General features: G+C 29.3%; 1 protein-coding gene across 1 annotated transcript in view; it reads right to left on the bottom strand.

Annotated features, from left to right (window-relative positions):
• Window positions 1–351: 351 nt before the first annotated feature.
• Window positions 352–23,039, bottom strand: part of LOC132945153 (serine proteinase stubble) — a 34,277-nt gene continuing 11,589 nt past the window's right edge. Inside the window, exons 2-9 of the mRNA XM_061014813.1 lie at window positions 5,486–5,588; window positions 3,456–4,053; window positions 2,233–2,591; window positions 2,083–2,168; window positions 1,842–1,948; window positions 1,478–1,775; window positions 816–941; window positions 352–741 (exon numbers count right to left, since the gene is read on the bottom strand). Of these exons, the coding sequence (XP_060870796.1) occupies window positions 583–741; window positions 816–941; window positions 1,478–1,775; window positions 1,842–1,948; window positions 2,083–2,168; window positions 2,233–2,591; window positions 3,456–4,053; window positions 5,486–5,576 (1,824 nt within the window). The 5' untranslated portion in view covers window positions 5,577–5,588 and the 3' untranslated portion in view covers window positions 352–582. The remainder of the gene's footprint in view (window positions 742–815; window positions 942–1,477; window positions 1,776–1,841; window positions 1,949–2,082; window positions 2,169–2,232; window positions 2,592–3,455; window positions 4,054–5,485; window positions 5,589–23,039) is intronic.

Here is a 23,039-nt window from a genome sequence, read left to right as displayed (position 1 = left end):
CGTAAGATGTACAAATTCCTTCGTGCTGCAGGTATAAAAATAATCAATTTATTATTTTCCATGCGCAAAAAAAAAATGTAAGAACATTTTTGCAGTAAATTACACCATACACGTTGATTAAATTGAATAAAACTTGAGACTATTGTAAACAATAATTGTTGTTGGAATTATTCCAAGAACCTAGATAAATTAATCTCAATAGGAGAATATATCAAATTTTGAAATTAAATATCCAAGTTTTTGGATTCTTTAAAAATAATAACACAAATTCTATGTGATTTTAGAATCATTATTTTACTATACATTTCTGATAGTATGCATGTATTATTAAAGTTTTATTCGTACAGAAGATAGATTTATTGCAAGGTTTTATTCTAACAAAATTATGATTATAATATATTATGTATAAACTATTTACATACGTATAAAAAACAGAATTTACAATTTTTTTTAACGTCGAAAATTAACGTACACGTGCTACCAATTCGGTATTTCAAATATATATATCTATATAAGTATAGTTAGCGTCATAGTTGGAGTCTACATAAAAGACTCAACTCCATGATAATGGTAATAATATAACTATGTGACTGTTTGTAGAATCCATGGTACGAATTTGGAAATCCTGGTACACACGCCGGGTAGGTTTGCCTCTGCACATCCAATACCCCAACTTATGATACCAGCCAAAAAGTAACGCCCGTCTCTGCCCTTGACTTGTAATGGACCACCAGAATCGCCCTTAAAAGATTAATAGACATCGTTATTTTTATAACTATCGTATTGTTTTAAAAAAATATTTGGATTCCACTCACTTGACAGGAATCACGTCCACCATCGTCGAATCCAGCACACATGAAAATGTCTGGTATATATTCATGTCTACCAGCTCTCAAAAACATACTTTTGCACTTGTCATTACTAACAATTGGTACACTCACCTATACAAATAATACCTTAGTTTTATAAAATATTAACCAAAGTAAACCGTAAGAATGTACACATAACAAGTGTTATAAGAAGAAGGAAAACTTCATATAATTTTTCATTACTTAAACCATTTATGGTCAGATAAAAATAATCTTATAAACTAAAATTAAAGTTTACATATTGTTAATAACAGTTAACAAAGTAGCTAACAAACTAGTAAGGTACACAGGAAATTTCTGTTGAGGAATTTTTCGTAACTCGCATTACTCACACCCTTGCACCAGACTTAATCCATGATTTTATACTATAAAGACAGTAATATTTTGTTTTTTTGGATTTTGAGTGATAAAAACTCTGAAGACATTTTTTATAATTTTATGAGAAAAGATGTATTTTTTTAATATTTGATTTTTTACATTAATTTAATTTTTTACTCAATGTTTTGAGCAGTAAAAATAAAAGGTAAGTATATCGTAGAATAATCAAAAATTGAATAATAACAAACGACAGAAAAAACATGCTTAATTAAACTACATAACATTATTACCTCTTGTAACACTGAAGGTAAAGTGCCTCCTTCGCTTAGTCGTCCCCATCCAGTTACGGTGGCATTTTCACCTATAAGAAGGTCGTCCGATCCAGGTAAACATATTGGCACTATGTGAGGTGTGTATTTTACAGGCGCTTCTAATCGCACCATGGCCAAATCATACTCATATGTGAAAAAATTGTACTTAGGATGCACGATTTTCCGGGCAACTGCACGTTCCACAAACGGATATGGTTCTTGGTCGGATGAAAAGTCGTACTCTCCGACTCTTATACGAATTTGTGATGTCAGCAAGCTGTGATTATTATACACAGTAATTTATTACTTTTTTATTCAAAATTGAATCTCATCGTTTACTCACTCGTCTACGCAATGGCCAGCTGTTGCTATCCAGTTTTCATTTAATAAAGCTCCACCACATCGATGCGTACTGGAAAATCCAAAGAACGACGTCCTTCGCACAGACACCTATAATTGATAATAATATTTATTTATTTATTTTTAAAAATATAGGCAGAAGATCAAAAATATTGGTGAAGTATGGTTATTTCAAATATTATGAATTATTGTGTATAAATAAAAAATGTGGACGATTTGTTTACCTGCCAAGGCCAACTACCAAACGCAGAGTTTCTCCCGCCAACAATGCGGACTTCGTGCCTGGGGTGCAAAGGAGCCAAACCACAAGCTAAGAAATACAAAATCGTATTAATATTTAATTCTATGCAAAACTATTTATGTTGATAACGTACGCATTGATTTTTGATTGGTCTCAGCCGATACACCCGGCTTGGCGGTATGTTTTTCCGGCTTACCCGAAACGGTGGTGGACATTGCCACGGGACTAGTTGTTGTACTTATAACTAAAGGTTTATCAGTGGTAGTAGTTGTAGTGGTCGGTGGTGGTGGTTCAGGTGCAGGAGTTGTTGTAGTTGTACTCGTTGTCGTAGGAGGAGTTGGGGTGGTAGTTGTCGTGGTAGTGATAGGATTAGTGGTAGTGGTCGTCAACATCGTCGACGATGGTATCATATATTGTGGTCTGTGTTGAGGAAGTGGCTTTGGCTTGGTGATAAATGAATGATGGTTACCCATATTCGAACTCCAACTAGGTCTAAACATGTAAAAATGTATTTTTAAGTAATAATAATTTAGTAAGACAAAGTAGCATCATTATTTTTAATTATTTATTCTAAGGACATGCATATTGTATGGGTATTCCGATTTAAAAATTGTAATAAATATAACATTCGACGGAAACCTAATAGTATTTCCTAAACCAATTCGACACAATTTTCAAGTTCTACATTTTCAACTAAATTGAAATAGGTAGGTATACACATTTTGTGTGCGATAAATTAAATGAATAATTTGATATACCAACTCAATCATCATAAGCAAAACCAAATGTTCCTTAAATGGGGAGGACTTAATAATAATAATAATAATAAACATAGTATCTTTGTGTGTCTGTGGTGTATAATAATAATCGGCATAATGTCATAACTTGATATAGGATTTGTCGTTATTTTCTACAACTTATTTCCATCGAATGCATACATAGATACAAATACTTTTGATTGCACACAAGTTTCAAACTTCTAATTTTTATTTCTAAATCATATTTTATATTTTTAGTGTTTCATATTATGTATCTTGTATGCTTTTAGACTAATTTTTAAGCTTTTTTTTTTGGTAAAGTCGATGTATTTCGTTGATACCTTTAGATGAAGTCGTTTTTATACAACTAAAACAAAATTGTATTTTTACCACTTTGCCTAAACTTTTTGATTGCTGACCGAATTTAAGCATTCAGTAACGTTTTAGTTTCAGGCCGTTTTATATTCGGGTTCTAGCGTATATCATTCATGACAATATTAAAGTATGACAACCGCTATGAATTGCTCGGTCAGCGAGTGAGCTTATCAATAGGCCTCCTGTGATAAGGAATACAACTTAAATATTATTATGCACAAACCTATGCGACCAGACAGAGTCCACTTTGTTGTCGTTGTCGTCCACTTCCTGGACGGGCGGCCGACCGGCGGTGGACGTCGGCGGCGGCGTCGGTGTCGTCGTCGTCGTGGTCGTCGTCGTGTACGGCTGGGCAGCGGGCCTGGACAAAAAGTTGGGCCGGCTGTTCGAAATGAAGTTGGTGGACGGTACGCGGTTGACGTGCGCCGACTGCGGCTGCATGTTCGGCGTCTGCTGCGTAGCCGACGCCGGCTGGTAGTGGTATTTCTTGTCCACCGACGACGTGACGGCGCCGTCCGCGTCCCCGCCGCCGTTGGGCCGGGTCATCACCTGGGACGGCCGGTGCGGCCTGTGGTGTGGCCGCTGTGGCCGCTGCGACACGCCGTTGCCACCCGGCTGCGTGAACAGCACCGCCGGCTCCGACGAGTCTGGCAACATGGCCAGCTGCGCAGTGGTCAGGTTGTGCGCGCAGCAACTGCCGAACATGAACGTGTCCACGCACATGCCGATGTGCCGGCCGTCGGTGTTGATGCACTCGTACACGAACATGCACGTCCCCTCCAGGCTGTTCACCGAGCATGGTTTCTTGTTGATCTTGTAATCTGCGCGTGAAACGTTCGTAAATTGTTGTTATTGTTATAGGTATTATTTATTAATTGTTGTGCCGTCGGTGGTGGTGACACGTTGGCGGCAGGACGAAGGACTCATTGGATTTGTAAAATGGTACGGGACGCGACAGACGAATAGGTTTTTCGGAAGAACCGTTGCGCTTAGGTTTCGGAAGATGCTTTTTTTTTATAAACGTTCCTATTCGAATGGAAAAAAAGTATCGACTTTTAATACGAAAATCACTCTTTAAAAAATATTTTAGAAAAGGGCTCCATTTCGTTTTGCCGTTTCACCTACTTGCTCATTGAAGGTTTTAAACTCGATCGTGTTATAATCATTCGTATTACGCGAAACGTTTAAAGCTGTCAATGAATCGATATAATCGTGTCGACAAATGTAATTTGTTTTGGGTCAAAATTATATACGTGTACAATAAACGTTGAAATGTTTAATCATTGTCGAACTAAATCCAATTTGAAAATATATAATTATAGTTCCAATACGGTTGATGGATATTCAATATTTCATTAATACACGCATTTTATAACTTTTGTGTTAAACTATATTTTATTTAATAAATTATTCTCTTTTCTTCCGAGTAAAATGTAATTAAAAAAGTATTGCCAATAGTATACAAATAATTGATTAAAAATTAATGAAATGCCATTTCACTCATAGCCATCCCGGTGTTTGGATTTATTGTGTATCGTGATATATTTAAATGCAAATTATAAACAAGTTCCGGTGTACATTGTTTCTTCTTTTATTGTTTTCTTTGTAATAATTGTAAGGTTTTCTGGTCCAGGTCAAACACCATTAGAGGAACTACAGCCTTAAGAATTTGATAGGGTTACATGAGTATTATATAATTTATTATTTTAGTTGGTTAAATTCATAACTAGTGGAAAGTTATTTGAATGTAACTGCCATTATATCATTATTTATTATTACTACCTATTATAAAAAAGTCGAAATATCATTTTATTTTTCCTGTTTAACAGAAAAATATTTGAAATGTCTTACGGTGTTCTGTGTTTTTTATCTTGTGTGATAAGAATTAGCTCATCATTTTGTTTTAGAATTGCATTTATTTTTTTTTATTCAAAAGGGAAATTATTACCTACTTACCCAATTACTTTTTAAATACATTTGTGTTTTCTTGGATATACTTTAATTGTATTGTTATTTAGGTAACTGTAACTTTATTATACTTGGGTATTTTACGTAGAAATTTAAACATTCAATAATGCATATATTTGTATAAATAATTATTAATCGATACTAATGATTATTAATTATTAATTATTAATAGCTTTAGAAAAATGAATCATTCAGTATTGATTTTTTATTCAGTTGTTTTATTTGTATGACGTTTTCGTCCAACATTGAATTGTTTAAACATTCTTCAACTACATTTGAACTTACTGTTAAGCGCTTTGTGATGATCATGGCCTTGAGACGATTCGAATATGGCGGTCAGTAGAGACATGACGATCCATGAGGTCGCTATTCTCATGCTGGCACAGACCTATATAATAATTGAAAGTGCATTAGTACATTAAGAAACTTATGATTGAGAAATAAGTATACTACAATAAGACAACTCGCATAATAATAAAAACTTGGTCGAATGCTTTATACCAAAGATTTGCTATTCAATTTTACTAAAATCGATTTGTTTATAAAGACAATATTTATTAAAACGTTATTTATTTTAATACTATTCATCAATAAATAATTATTGGCATTTTTTTTTTATTTTACATGCTGACTTTGTTTCTATTAACACCGAACAAATGCAATTAACCATTATCATTGTTAGGATTTTTTTTTTTAATATTTAATTAACCTGTATTATAATCATGGGCAAGAGAGGTGAGAGGGGTACCTAAATCGACAATTTTAAAAGTACGCTCGATTAAACAATGGCCGTCAAAATATGTGTGTACATTTTTATCGCGGTCACTCGACGCATTTTCACCTATTAATAGACTCGCTCTAACGCATCATTAACACCAACAGTATTGTAGTAAACGTCGTTTTCGCTTTTTGCAAAGCCAGTAACCGATTAAGCGACTGGAACATACAACGTTTGGTCCTCGCCCCCTCGGCTTCCGATATTATCAATAACAATATTACGATCACAACCATTTAGTACCGCAAACCTGTTGTACATTGATCCGTCACAGTCAGCTGATAACAGCAGCACAGTATGTCTTCAGTAACTATACAGCAGAACTGTTCTACTAGACCCATCGCAGACATATTATGATTATAACACTAGCCATGTTATCCAGTATAGATATCTCCATAGTATTCAATTACATCACTTTCAACTATAAAATAGTCTATGAAATAGTAAAATACATACAACCATATATTGCCATGTAGGTACCCATACAATCGCTATTCGGACAATGACCTCACAAAACTATTTTCAAGTTTCAATGCTAAATGTCATAACACCCATATGGTATATACCTAATAATAAAAATAATTTAACAGACAAATATTCAGTTGACACATTTTATGATTAATAAAAAAAAACAGCACTTTCGAGTTATTGAAAATACATAAATATATTATAATGTTTTGTATCGGAATTCAACAAAATAAAATATGTTTAATCAGACTTAAAAAAATATATTATGTAGTTAAAATAAAATATATATTTCTTAACTATGGATAATTGATGTTTTCAACCTGATTTTAAAACAAAACTATTAATTTGGTAGTAGAAATAATAATCTGAATTAGATGATTATTATATTTAACTCATGTATTCAACACACATGAGTTATTAACATTTATAATTTATAATATATAAGTATTTTTTGGTTATACTCATATTCCAGACGATAAATAGTAGATACTGTTCAATGTTTCAGTAACGAGTATAAAACCATTAATTGAATATTGATTGTATATAAATACCTACATTGTATACGTACCTCTTGGTTTATTTCGTATTTCTAAATTTGGTATTTGTTAATTTACCAAAACCAAGACTATGTCTATTAATTTGAATTTACCTAAATGTTTCACAATTATTATAAGTTAAACTTAATAAATTTTGTTCTAAATAGTTTATTTTATTTAATATAAATGTGGGTTCCTATTACAATTTAATTTTATATAAATAGAAATTATTATTATGTTATGCTTCAATATTTTTATTTTTTATTCTTTTACCGAGGTTTATTGAATAATATAATATAAATTACTTTGGATTTTTATTGCTGATAGTCACTGTTCATGTAACGGGCAATCTAAGCAAATTGTAAGTATGCCTACGTGGTAATAATAACTAGTTTCGAGCCGTATCCCCCCGCTGTTGACCAGATGAAATCAGACCTGGTTATACTCTCCAGCTAAATATTCTTCTATGTAAAAAGAAAGCCTCTATGATATTAGAAGAAACAAAATGATTATCCCATATCACATTTTGCGGTTTTGTGTATAACACGCGTGAGTATATAATATATAGGTAGGTACTATACATAAACCACCACCTGCATTTCTTTTGATTCTCTTGGTCAAGCTATGTTTAGCTTTTGACCTCCAATTTCATATTTATGTGTTATTCACTGTTATTCGTTGTCTTTTAATAAGTTGCTGATAGAATTTAAATCAATAATATTATTCAAAATTGTTTATCAGAACTATTTTAAATTATTTTTACTGCTTGTAAAAGAAACGATCTAAAATCGAAATTTAGTTCAACCAAATACTGCAATTTTTAATATAATAAAAATTGCTAAAATTTCTAAAATTTCTAAATTATTACAGATCATAAAAATTAAATTATAATCCTATATAAAAATAATTTATCATAAAAATGAATTGGAAAATTGAACTGTCGGTACATAAAATGTTTAATGGTTTTCATTTTCTACGATAAAATATGTATATAAAAAAATAATAAATAAATAAATAATGATAATAATATTCGAAACTATAAATGAAAATCACAATTAAATTCGGAATTTTATAGATTAAAAAAAAATGTCATTTGGTACCTATCTAAAAGTTTGACATAGTCGACGTGGAAATATAATATATTAACGAACAATTGGGAGTCCCGTTTCAAACGTTCCGATTAAAAACTACATTTCTTCGTGGCTTTTGTATTTGAAGTTGTTTTAACGACGTAACACTTATCCAAATAAAAATTTTAAACGAATACAATGTAACATTGTCCAATCAGATCTGTATCTCTTATGGAACTACTATATATGCACACGGCAGATTACAATCGTCTCATAAACATTAGAAAGCCATGATATTCTGCCGTACGATTTGTCGTCGTAATTACCGTATAACCAAACATGTGTTTACATTATATTCGACAAAAACATAATCTAAACCACATTTTGCTAAGTCGACTGATTGTGTACCAAACATTGAAAAAAATAATATGAATGAATATTAATAGTGTTTACTTTCAAGGTATGATGATACGACCTGCGACAAGTTCCGATTTAAACAGACAGTAAAAAAAATTATAGCGTTATTGGACTTTTTTCTGCTGCAACTGACTTATTAGTGTCCTTTTTTGCACCTTCCATACACCCAGTTATATTATTTAAGAACTTGGCCCATTTTGGTAGCAGAAACAACCTATCAATAACGCAGTGATGATGATCGACAGCAATGTGATCTATAAGGTTACAAAGTGAAAGTATACCATGTACGTGACGGGTCTCTATCGTAGTAATTGTGTATGTACACTGTACATTATAAAGAGAATAAAACTGCATGATCATTGGATGCCCCCTTGGACTGTACATTTTGGATGCAAAAACTACCACGAAAACATGACAGGTCATCTGTGATGAGAATTCCATAGAAATCAATGGATTGGTTATATCAACGGGAGTCTTTATTATTATTATTATTATTATTATTGTTAAGCTTTCTTCTTTTTCCTTTTACTTTTCTGGTGGATGTATTTTTTCATACCTATAGAAAACCTACAAAGCTTTAAAAAGTAATTTTATTGTCTTGCACTAAGTCACTATACAAATGACGGTTGAAATGCCATATTTATGAATAACACACTAATTAACTTTTATATTAAAACATTTGTACATGATATGCTAGGGTTGAGCAAATTAAATTTACAGTATTGAATTTTTAAGATGTACCTACCTACCTTATTTTTTAATCGACTTTGAAGTGATCAAAATATTTTTATTAATAAATGTATATTTTGTTAAAAATTGTCTTAGCCCGGTTAAATAAAAAGTTTTATCTCTACAGTAAATTTCAACGATTAAATTGGTTAGAATGTTACCAAATAGTAAATACTGCATATTACACAATATAACAAAAACACTGTAAACACTGTAGACACTGTAAACAAGTAAAATTGCAATGTCTGCTTTGAGGAAAATAAAATGATATCTGTTTTGATAGTAGTGGGATGGTAATTTAGTATGGTAAAGTTAGTGTTTCTTCTACCCCAAACGTATGGGTATGGTGCAGGAAGGATTGATTTTTTTTGTATAGAGAAAATGCTTAATGTATAGTTGATGTTTTGGTGAGAAAAAAGTCGGTAAGGAAAATACGACTGTGATCACAAACTTTTAAGACGTATCAACAAAAAATAAAGTTTAATTTAAAATTAGGGGAATATTGAATAGTTATAAGACCTTGTTTATATGCGCGCGTGTGCTAAAGATATTTATTATTTCAAAATTATATGTTTATAGTTTCCTATTTATACCGTTTATGAATCAGATGGTTTAAATTTATAATAAACTCTAATAAATGTTGTAGTTATCAGTAGACATACCTACTTATATTTTTAAAAGTTTAAAATAGTTTAAAAATAATAACTATACTTACTTATTAAAAAAAAAATCGTACTGTGTATAACTGTAGGTCAAATTAAAACAAATAAAATAATTTCAACAAGTTAAATTTAAACTTTAAGTAATTATAGATTAAAGAATTTTTAAGACTACTGAAGGAATATAATAAATAAAAAAAATGTTTTTTTTGTAAAACTCTCTTTTTTTTTTTGCATTCATACAGCTATATTTATTCAAATTTAATTATTCATAACTATTATTCAGTATATATTTTATAGGAAAACTATAAAGTTAATTTTATTTGCTTTTTCATGTATTATATTACTTATATTACTTGAGTATTTGGATTAAAAATAATTAGAATGGTTATAGGGGGAATAAGTATCATTTGAACCACAACATATCCTCGTTGTAAGCACCTGCTACAAACTGTTTAAAATTATAGCAGTAAGCGGTAGCCTATTAAACAAACGTGGTAAAGAGAAGTTATCGTTAGTGACTGTTGTCTTAAAATCATGTTCAAGATTTACATGACATGCATTCAATCGGATTAATAAATACATTTACTACTAAATAGACAATATATAGAATAAACATATATACACCTAATTACTTACTAATATAAACGTACAGTTTTATAAGACACTTTAAAATTGAAAACTTAAAAGGTTTTTAAAAGAAAGAAAGAAATTAAGTAAATATTTATGAAATTTAGCTTTTTAATAACAATCGGAACTTTTTAATTTTTTTTTTATTCATCTACTATTATAATCTGTTTTTTTATAATATTATTTATACCTGTTAGACATATTGATGGAAATCTAAATGTTTGAATCATTAAAAATTAAAAAAACTGAAGTCTTTGTTTAATAAAGTTCGATATTTGTTTTAATACTTAAATAGTGATTAATTCTCATAAATCATTAATGTGTTTATTTCATTATGACCATGCTTTTAGAATATAAGTCCGATAAGGTATAAACAATATTTGATTAATAATTTAATAGTCTAAAAAAAGACATGTAACATTATTTTTAAAAGTAAAACCAAGCAAAAAGTATAAAATGTATTGTACATTATAATAGTTGTTATTTTAATATATTGAATTTCTGATGAATATCATTCCATTGATTATACAGTTCAAAAAATGAATTTGTAAAATGTAATTATTCAGAAAGTTTTATACACTAATTAATTATGTCAGCCGAATGTATTAATAATTTACAATAATAATTATAGTTATTAACCAAAACTCCGTTTCACACGAATTTGTATTAGTAGGTACTGCGTTTATATTTTGTACTGTTTCTCGAATAATAATAAATATTAATCGGTAGGTATATAGTAGTACAAATATTTGCAGGTTACCAAGGTATCACTTTTAAATCGAGGTAAAAGAGTATAATATATCCAAGTCAAATTATTCGTAGTTGCTCACTAGTTTCTGAACTAGAACTTCCTATTTCTGTACCTATGTATTGTTCTATAATATTCGTTTTCGTGCAAATTATCGGCTCATACAACCGTTTTTTTTTATACCTACCAAATTAAATGTTTGATACATGCACGCTGTATAATATGAATTGGATACTTTGTGTAATGTGTCCAGACTTCTGAACAGAGAGCTGGGGTTGAGAATGTAATAACCCAATAAGAATTAGGTCCTTTGTATGTACAATATTCGTGTCGACCACACAAGCCATGGCCTCCCACGTATAATAATCATGACTTATGCGTATCTTGAATTTCACACGGACCCCTGATATTATTATCTTCTTAAGCCCGGAACATCTAGAGTTGCAAATGTGCGGAAAATCGTAAACCGACACCTATGTTTAGAGTAAAATCTTCTTTGATTTCACATACTGCCTATTACTATAGTACCTTTTCACAGTATAAGGTGACGATGGTCGATGGGTCATAAATCAATTTACCGATTCTTATACACATAAATCATTACAACGTTAATACGTATTTTAACCAATTAGGCACACTTGAAATAGTTATTTATCTTTAGAATAATATATATTTCCCTATACCTATACCTATATTTCAAGAACTAATTTTAAAATACAATTTAAATTTAAATTTCGAGTGAAACGTTTTTTTGCACTGTATATGGTATGGAATCAAAAAAAAATATTTTGACTTATGGCTTTTATAATATGCAATTAATTTATTAATTTAGAACGATAGGTACAAGTTTATTTATACATAAGTATCTATGTTTACGTCATTTTAAGATTTTTTTTAAAGTTTAAATCAATGTTCTTACATAATATTCATCAATTATTTTTGTTTAAACTATATTTAATACTTTTTGAAAATATTTATCCATAAATAACTGTTATGAGCATTTAACATTTTTAAAATGTCATATTATAATCACTATGTTATGTAATGAGCCGAACTTAACTCAGAATAAATTTACGAATACGATGATTTATGATTGCATTCAAATGTATAGTAACATACAACCACTAAACAATTCTACACTAGCTTGTCTCTAAGTGAGTTTGGTGAGACAAGTGCTTAACTCTCAATCTCTTTAATATTTTCGTTAATTTTTATAGTATCGAACTTCATATTATTATTTACCAATTCAAAAAAGAAACTTGTTTTTAAACAAATTAATTTTGTTGCAACTCAAACGTATAATTTGTATTATTGCTTTATCTATTTTTAATCAGTACTAATACCTATTATTTATAACTTATAAGTATTACTATTATTTTCAAATTATAGTATTGTTAAATCCTTTTTTAAAATAAAATCAATGCAATATTTTCGATTACATTTGTATTCAAAACTACAAACTGATGTTTAAAAGGGGAAATATAGGAGTTGACTTTTTAGAAAATGAAGCAATACCCTGACACAGGTGTTCTATTTTAGTTAACGTTTCGGTCTGACAGGTTTTTTTATTGCGTTTCGCTTCAGATTAAACTTTCGTATTTTTCAAAATGTCACATCCTTTGATCACATCCAAAAATATATACATATACACATTCATACAATATATTTTAAAATGAAAACTACAAAAATATTTTGTTAAGTTTTGTGTTTAATAATATTATTATAAGTGTTTCTTGGTGGGGCTCGTTTGTTTCTTTATACTAGGAAGGTAAGTTTATGGTCTTTGACATGTATAAAGTGTTTACTAATTGTGGAGATATTGTAAAATGTTAATTTAAAACCAAATTATAAATTAATAGTAAGCCTATACTTTCATAGGTTTATCGTTTAAGTATAAGGATTATAAGCTATTAAACTCAGATATTAAAGAATAAAATTATACAAAATAGTACACGCTAACTATAAATGTATATCTATGAAATAGTATTATTTTTTTTTTATAGTGTGCTCTGCATAAATAAAAATAGTGTAGTTTTCTCTCTATCTTGAAGTGAAATCGGTAAGGGAAACTGTTTAAATTTATGGCTGTCTCAGAACAACAGATATGTGTGGATGAAAAGAAAATAGTAAAGGAAGATACGAAGGGCGGGGAAAAAGAACGAGACAGAAAACGGGCAAATAGTACCCCGATGTAGAAGCTCCTATATTTACATGCATTGTATGTAAATTATCGATCAATGTCAAAGCGTTACGCGGCTTTCACAATCACAGCCAATATATACCCAGTGGCGACCTGGAAAGGTAGGTACCCAAATACCAAACATGTCCAAGACGGAAATACTGAAAGACGAAAAAGAAGAAAGGGAAAACCATTTTTTTCCATTCCTAAACAATATTCCAACTTTCAATCGGACGACTACAACTTACAAGACACTGCAGGTGTCACCGAGGGGAAAAAACCGCGAAAATCGTGACCCTCGTCTGTTCATGCTGATATAACGTGACGTTTTATGCTAGATAAACACGTCAGAAAAGCGCTTAATATTATTATAATATCCTACCTGAACAGTTTTTTTTTTGTTTATACGCGGTCATTTGTCAGTTTTATGCAAAATAAAGTTTGTGTTTTGACCCAAAATTGTATATAAAATGCTTCAGAACTTCAGAAGAGCAACTATATAGTGAATGAAAGCCATGCATGCATTCATATATTATACAAAAAAAACTTTCAACTTATCCTGCCATGATTCGTATCTATAGTAATGATGAGTTATATTTTATTTATTGACGATAAAGTTATGTGCTATCAAAATTATAATAACTAATAAGTATCGTAATTCACTGTTGTATAATATACTTAGTAGTCAAAATTCTTAATTTATTGAAATTGTATAATATAACCATACAACATTTTTTTTTTTTAACAAAATGAACAATTCAATTGTTTATTTAGTATAATATTAATATTTAAAGTTGAATGTATTACTATATTATCACTTTATAATCATTAATCAATCCTCAAAAAAAATTTTTTTTGAATTTATATTCCTATATATAATTGTAAAAAAATGTAATGTATTGTATTACAAATATAATATTTAATTTTAACTATGATAGTAAAAAATTATAATATAATAAATGATAGTAATAAATAATAGTATCAAAACTATGTTGAAAAACACACGACGTCCGGGAAAAAATGACATACCAGAACATGAAGAACTATTAAGAAAGTGAGATTATTCTTCAATCATTTATTGACTAGTACAAATTAGCTTAAGTTTAATTTAAGTATACAATATAAAAAAATAATAAACCACAAACCAATAGTCTAACTACCACCTCCATAATATTAATAATAATAATAATAATAATAATAATAAAATTATTACAAATTAAAATTATTATTTTTTATTTTATACATTATTATACATTATACATTATATTATAGATTCTTACAAGAATAATATGATAGCAATACTATTTGAAATTCCCATATTTTCAAATAAAAAGAATAAAACGAAAAGTGCTTTATAATGGTTATTTAAATTTGACAAACTATATATGCATGGCTCCTACTGGATTTTTTCACGACGACCATTATAGACAAAGTAATAAAAAATAATCCCTAAAAACATGCTCGTATGTTACAAATGGTCTTGTTTGTAACTGTGTCAATATTCTTTTCAAAAAAATCGCTGACAGTGTTATATTTCTGAACACAATTGTAATGGCAAGTACTAGTTGTACTGTACATATAATATGATGGCCTTATTGATTTAAAACAGAAAGAAATCTATACTCTTCAAGTGCCTACACAGATTATATATTGAACTTCTTACGATTAATAAATTACGTTTTTTTTTTTATCGATGCCCATCATCCGGTCAGTACATCACAAATGAAATAACTTAAGAAACGTATAAATAATACAATAATATAATAATAGCAGGTTTGGTATTGTGTTCCTGAACAAATGTACGTATAGGTACACGAAAAATTGTACCAATGTAGGCCTCGGGACGACAACAACAGTAATAATAGTAGAAACCACAATCTGGTGTCGTCCGAGTTTGTGTATAAAAACAAACCGTGAATAATGACCTAATTTAAACAAATCAGCGTGATATTCAATAACAACAATATAATAAACACAGTATGATGCGATTTTCGTCCATTTCTATGAAACCGTTGTGAAGAGGAAATAATATTATGGAAAAAACACACGTAATAAAATTCATGTACACTCAATGCAAACATATATATGATAATATTATGAACTACGAAAGTACGAAATATTATAATATGGAACGTCTCGTAATTAATTTACTCTTGAGAACGCAGTATGATATCCAGTGTTGAGCCGAGATAAATATAATTTTATCTAGATAAAGATAAAGATCACTAAATTATTTATTTATCTAGATAAAGATGATAACATTTTTTTTATCTAGATAAATTATCGGATAATTATTTTATATTGGTTTATGGCACTCTTCGTAGGCTCGTAGGAATATAGAATAACTTAATATAGTATAATAGTATGTTATCGAAAATGTCGATAGTTATTAGTAAATACTACCTACTTAATAAATTACTTAATTGTCTACCTATAAATTATAATAAATAAAAGCCATTTAATAAATTAAATTATCTGGATAAATGTATCTAGATAACGGTGATTTTTATCTTAGATAACTATGTAAATTAATAATCTCTATTTATCTAGATAAGATAAAAGATAAAAGAATATTTATCTAGATAAACTCAACACTGATAATGTCTTAGAAAATGATAAGAAACAAGATAACCCTAGAAATATCCTGTCACAACAGTCAACTGCCGTAAAGGTATAGCACAAATAAATTGTTTTGTTTTTTTAAAAAAAGCAGAAGTTCATAAATTAATATTGTTTATTAATTGATTGAAGTGTAATATTCTATCATATCATTAACCATAACTTTAAATTTAAAACTTAAAACTTTAAATTTTAAAACTATAATATTACGTATTTGTTATTTACTTAAACTCAATATAGGTACAAAAAATGATTAAATAATCATTTTATAGTTTCAAATCATTAAAATAATGCTTATGACATAAGCTACTTTATGTTTCTTATCTTCTGTTTTACTTGTGGAGTATACGTGTTATATTAAACGTAAGTAAAGGAAAGTCAAAATAATGTAATTTCTTTAAAAAAAACAGTCCATTATTATATCTTAAAAAAAATGTCTGGTTGAAACGTCATTCGTGGTTATTTGCAACCCGACTTTATTGATGGGATTATCTTCACATATTATAAATCGTACTGACAAATTATCTGACTCTTTGCAACTACCTTGATAAGTTGCAATGACTACAAAATAAAACTGACAGTGACTATTCTAGTAGAACACCATAAATCATTGTGTATCAGCTTTTAAGATCAATTTGTAATTTTTTTTATGAAATAAATCACGTTTTGATACGAGTAAAAACCTTTTTTTATAAAAATAAAAAGACGTATTTTTATTTCCTGAAAGTATTATTACAATCTTACAATCTTACAATTTAATAATCATAATATAGTTTATAATATGATTACTTGTAAGACATATTTTTTCTTATAAAATATGTAGTGATAAAATCTGTCCGTATTGTATTATTCGTATTGAACTGTTTTTGAATATATTATTATATTAATTAATGAAAATATTCAATTTTAATTATTTTTTTACTTATTTACCAAATTAAATTTACCCATAACATGAAATTTCATGCACTTTTCTTCTTAAAACATTTTATCGGTTATCGGTTCTCACCTCAGAGTCTATGCGCACGTAATTTATGTATATAATATTATGTTATAAGTACAGACTAGGTACGTTATTTAATATAATAGTAGAGGTACCCGTGTCGACAGCAGCTGCTGGTGCGGCAGGATTCAAAAATAAACATAATAATATTATTCATTGTCATCATAACCAATAAACATAATAATATTATTCATTGTTATCATAACCAATAAACATAATAATAATATATATAGGTACGGTACCTATTACGAGACGTCTTGACCTACTACACTGCGGTAGGTACCCCGATGACGTGTCATCCGCGTTATTGTGTTATGAGTTATGTGACTTACGACAATGTGACGGGTCTATTCTGGCGTTGCACAATTTTGTCGCCTCCGAGCTTACGTCATGCGAGAGGAAAGTTTTTCTCGTTTTTATTCTCTTAATAATAATTATCGTCGTTATTATTATTATTTTCGGAAGGCCGTCCACACGCGACACGCTGTGCTTATATCACGTATCATGTGTGTGTGTGTGTGTTATGGACGTAACCGAATTTGTGTGCGTGCGTGCGTGAGTGGCACAGTACAAGGCACAATGAACTTTCCATGACAATAGCCGTTTATTGTGTATAATAGCGTACCACGACGTCTCCAACGTCTTAGTCGTCGTCGTTTCAATGACGCCTCTTCCGTGCGCGCGTGGACCTCGCTAGTATAATATAATATTGTTATCTACATAGACACTACGTCGATTCACTTTCTTTTTCGTTGTTTTTTCCCGAAAAAAAAATAAATAATATCATATCATTACAATAATAATAATTGGCTGGTCGTTACTTAAGCGGCGACCGGTGATAATGGTCCTAACAATAATAATTATCCGCGCGGTAGCACGTGTTTGATGTGCAGGCACCTATACATACATGTTACACACACATATATATATATATATAATATGTATTATATTATTTAGATAAGTACCTATATAGTGGCTGCACGGAGAAAACGCGTCCGGTATAATACGTCTCTAATCGCCTTCTGACACCTGCATTACCGCGGTAGAATGTCATCACACAGTATATAATAATAATATTATTATTGTGTTGCCAGTGCAGAGTACATAGAATTAATAACGATTTTTCCATCGACCTATTTAGGAACTGATTTTTATTTTTATTTTCATGGTAAGTATATAATATTATGCAGAAAAAACAAAATTGTCACAGTACCCTATACAGCTCTTATTATTGGGAGGAGATGTTGTTAGGTACAATGTATACCTACATACATATTATTACTATCAAATTATAATCTATTTAGGTACTTTGATTTTATGCGGGTGGGAAAAATTATTATTTGACTATAATAATAAAATTGTTTGATGTGTCAGCGCGATGTAAACAAAAACGTAGATTTTTCAGTAATTTTTTTTTTTAATATTTCATGAAAAGCGCATACCTAAAAACAAACGAACGGATAGCCAAACATCGCCGCATGTAAAAATTCCTCTCTTTTAGTAAATAAATATTATTATTATAATTTTATTTTTGTATTTAATATTTCAATGACGTCCATTAGCATATGTAAAAGCAAAAAGCATATAATATTCGAATAATATTTACGGTATATAAAAAATGATATAGTATAATAGTACGCACTTTCGAGTTTGTGGCGTTAAACGATGTCATCTTTAATTCGTACTTTTAAAAAATGCATTGCGATTATAGCGAAATGTTGAAATCAATTTATTATAACCGTGAAAGTATCTCGATAGTAAAATGTTCAAAAATAATGATAACGCATTATAAAAACGTAATTCTTAAGTTCTTAAATTATACGCTCGAACGATACGGTAGAATTAATATTTATGTCCAATTTAATGGTATTATTCATACATGGGTGTAACACGTTTTTATTTCTAAAGAAATTTTATGGTGTAAATCATGTACATATGTTACATACCTAATATTTAATAATAATAACGAATAAAAATAAATATTCATTATTTTCTTAGACAAATCTATCGAAGAAGAGGAACCACTTAAGATATTATTATATAATAGTTTAATATAGGTACCACTTGCATTATATGTATAAGATGTTAAAATTGTTTTTTATATTTCATGAAAATTAAAGTTAATTAGCACTCTTTTAAAGCCGTATACAAATCTAAGGGATAATAAAACAAATATACTCTAATAAGCATCAAATATCATAGTTATACAATGTATAGGTTTAGTGAATATAATTCCTAAGTTTGTCAAGCTTTATTTTTTAACTGACCTACTAATTAGTTTCCTAAGTAATTAAACGAGTAGGTTAATCTAATCTCCCAGTTGTTCAACTGCCTGTGATATAATAATATCATGAAACCGCTTTTATCATTATGAGATGTTATCTATCAATTATTATATAACAGTTATAATAGCACATTACACGTCATTGTTATGATCTCTGTCAAACTTTAAAGTTCCAATGTCCGTATGAACATTCGTCAATCGTCGTCATAATAATATTATCTACCACGACAGATATTATGACTGATGTGTTTATTTTTATCGTTCGAAAATGTATGATGGGTAATGATGGGTGTGATTATAATATGTATTTTAGTTATACGTATTTTCATCCAATGAACACCGAAAGCTTACTTAACGTTTTTAACCCATCTGCGCAAATCTTATTTGTTCGGATCATCTGCGGTCGAACGAGTTTTCCATAATTGGTATATTTTTTCTATTTTTTTTTTTCGTTGTTGTTACCTTTTCCTGCCCAATTACGTAACATAACGAGCCCAAATAATACAGGTTAAGCTGTATACGAAACTTTATCAGAAACCTTCGGATAATGGTTGGTCCGGATCGACTGTTCCGAGGAATTCATACGTTTTGACACGCTACGAGCAGGCCATTAGATACGGCGTTAACAACCGTCTTCTCAATCTAGTAACCTGAAAACTTTGGTCACTTACTTATGTTATTGTTATTATTATTATTACTATATTGTTTTGTGCCAACGTATTGTATTCTACGTAGTTACTCACTGCTTATAGCGACTAATTCGATGTGATTTGTCCTGCAGAATCGTTTTTTTTTTCAGACTGTTAGTGGAGCAACGAGATAAAACGCAAAAAATCCACAATGATTATTACAATTTTCATGGCTATCTGGTTGGGAATTGGATTGAAAAATAAATATATTTATTTACTTTTGTCTATTATTATGACACTGTGAAATAGACATAATATAATTTAAATTATCCATAGTAAACATTATAAAATTGTCATTTTTCTACACTGTGTACATAGAAAGTATCAGAGTAAACTAACTCAATTATCAGCTGATTATTATATTTTTTTTTTAATAATAGAAAATTATTGTGTACAATATACATGTGTATGTACTAAAAACATTAAGCATAAGTAGGTAAATAATTATGATAAAAATGTTTGCTACTTAATTTTTTTAAATTAATGGTGGCTTATTAAATTAAATTTTCATTTTATCTTTAAAATATATTATTTTAAAACTTAAATGTTATTGGACAGTACCTAAACATAAAACTTTACGATAGTAGAATAATAATTACTATTGTCGAATAGTATAATATACTAATATTATATTTTGTTCGTATATGTTTATGTTTATAATATGTTGTTTGTATATTATTTTGTTATATACGTTGTTTTATCTATATTTTATCAATTTTAATAATTATTATTTATTAGTAAAACCATTGATTATAGTATTTATATAATTAATGGTAAAACTAGTAAAATCTATATATATGTTTATTATAAGAAATGTATTACTGGGTAGTAGGTAATAAGATTTTATAGTATGCTCAATTCTATTTTAAAATGTATTAGGTTATTTTATTGAATTTCATTTTCATTTTTTGAATTTGAAACAGTTCTTTAACAAATCCATGATTTTGAAGAATATTAACTTTAATTATTGTTCAATTATTATAATCATTATACACTAAATATTATAATGTAAGTATTTTATACAAATCTATTATATTTTAATCGTGTTAAGTTTAATTAAAGTGATAAAATCATGAAAAAAAAAAATCAAGTATACTTATGAGTACCTACTTCCTACTGATGCTATAAAATATATTTATCTGTTTAATTTTTATGCTCAAATTTATATCTATTATAATAGGTACCTAATAATGATCTGGTATGGCAAAGAATATAAATAGATTAAAAACTAATCAATTAAAAAACGCATACATCAAATAGTAAAACTAACCTAGTAAAACTTCAAATATTCAAGCTTTTATTTTCGGGACAGCGAGTAAAGCTAAATACTATCAACTAGGTATACGAACGTCAATTTATTGAATGTCATTATTTTTTTGACTTTAAAAAGTTAAAAAAAAAATAAAAAATAGAAATAAATGAAGTAGGATCTCAAAGAAGTAAAGAACCGTTTAATAATTGTTTGTTAGTGAATCGTGAATGCACTTCAATAAACGTGTCTCGCTTGAAAGCATTGAAATCGTGTGACTGAAATACTGAACTAACAGGTTTTCAATTGCAATTTTATGCTAGCCTAAGAAACCCTCCGGATGTCTTTTGCATCTTTTTAAGATTAGTAATAAAGTTGTTTTCATCAGATAACACATATGCGAGTGTATAGATATTGATTAGAAATTTTTTGTCAGCCAAAATCTAGTCCTACTCTTATGGGTCCAACAGATAAAAATAAGAAATCAAAAATTATGTTTATCTTAGAATTTTTTACAAAAAAAATGTATATAAATAAATAAATATTATGTACCTCGGTACCAGCTGCTGCAGTGCATTATAATAATATCGATTAAACGATTGTTAAAAAAAAAAGAACAAACAATAAACAGTGGTAAAAAAATAGATAGGTCAACTCGTTTTCACGGACATTATAATAATAGTTACCATTCAAAGAACCTAATATTTTATAGGTACCTACTTGGTGTTTTTTTTTAAGTTTCTGATAATAAAGAGTAAATTTCACCGCGATTTTCTATAATATACAGGCACAGTTATACAAGGCCACAGTTATTACTTCCGCCAACATATATAATGTTTATCTTCTAAAAAAACGATTTACAAAATATGTATATTATATTAGTTTGCGAATAATAATATATTCAAACCACACGTTTTTTATACCCTAGACATTTATGTATATTACAATATGTACTCATTATATTATTTTGATCTGCCACTATTATTACTTATATATATTATATATATATATTATCCATTATATTATTTCTTTTTTTGATTTTAACATTGAAACCGAAACTTTTGATTTTGTTTGAAAAATAATATCAGCTTATAATAGTTGTTGATATAATCAATCGATATGCATGGGTACATCGCATAATAATAATATGCAGAGTATAATAATAATATTAAAAAAAAAAAAAACAAACTATATTTGCAGACTCTATTATCGTGTTTTCGTTATGTTACCATCCTCGATGACGTTTGATCATTTGGTCCGTTTCTGTCACTGCAGCTGTCAATTCAACACACGAGCCCCATTTATCTCATTCCGTTCCGAACACGAATCTTTTCTATACGCTCAAAGTGCGCACGGTCATTCTAGTTACGGGTATATAGGTACAACTGCCGACGATGGTAACCGGTAATCTGGTATACGTGTGCGAGTGCGTGCGTATATGTGTTAGAGAGCGTGTGCTCGCGAGTGTGCAGAACGTTCCCCCCCGGAGGGTTCGGTCGTTAAAATTCCACAAATCACACCCTGCGGCCCTGTGCCTTATTCGCGATTATCTTTCTTTTTTTTTTTATTGTAATTAAATTATCAAAACCCGGTTGCGGGAGCTGCCGCGCAATAGTTTTTTTCTCTCTATTTTTTAGCGGACCTAACCGTTCTCGGAGCCCATAGCTATCTTTTATCTTGTAATTTTTATTATTTTTTCATACGCGTATTTAATTCCAACGTTTTTACTCCCCGCCGCAGCGGTTTGCGACCGACAAAAGAGAGCGATTCCCCTGGGACGCTTCGAC

The sequence above is a fragment of the Metopolophium dirhodum genome, chromosome 5, assembly GCF_019925205.1.
Source record: "Metopolophium dirhodum isolate CAU chromosome 5, ASM1992520v1, whole genome shotgun sequence".
NCBI lineage: Eukaryota > Metazoa > Arthropoda > Insecta > Hemiptera > Aphididae > Metopolophium > Metopolophium dirhodum.
This window is presented reverse-complemented; position numbering and strand designations above follow the sequence as displayed.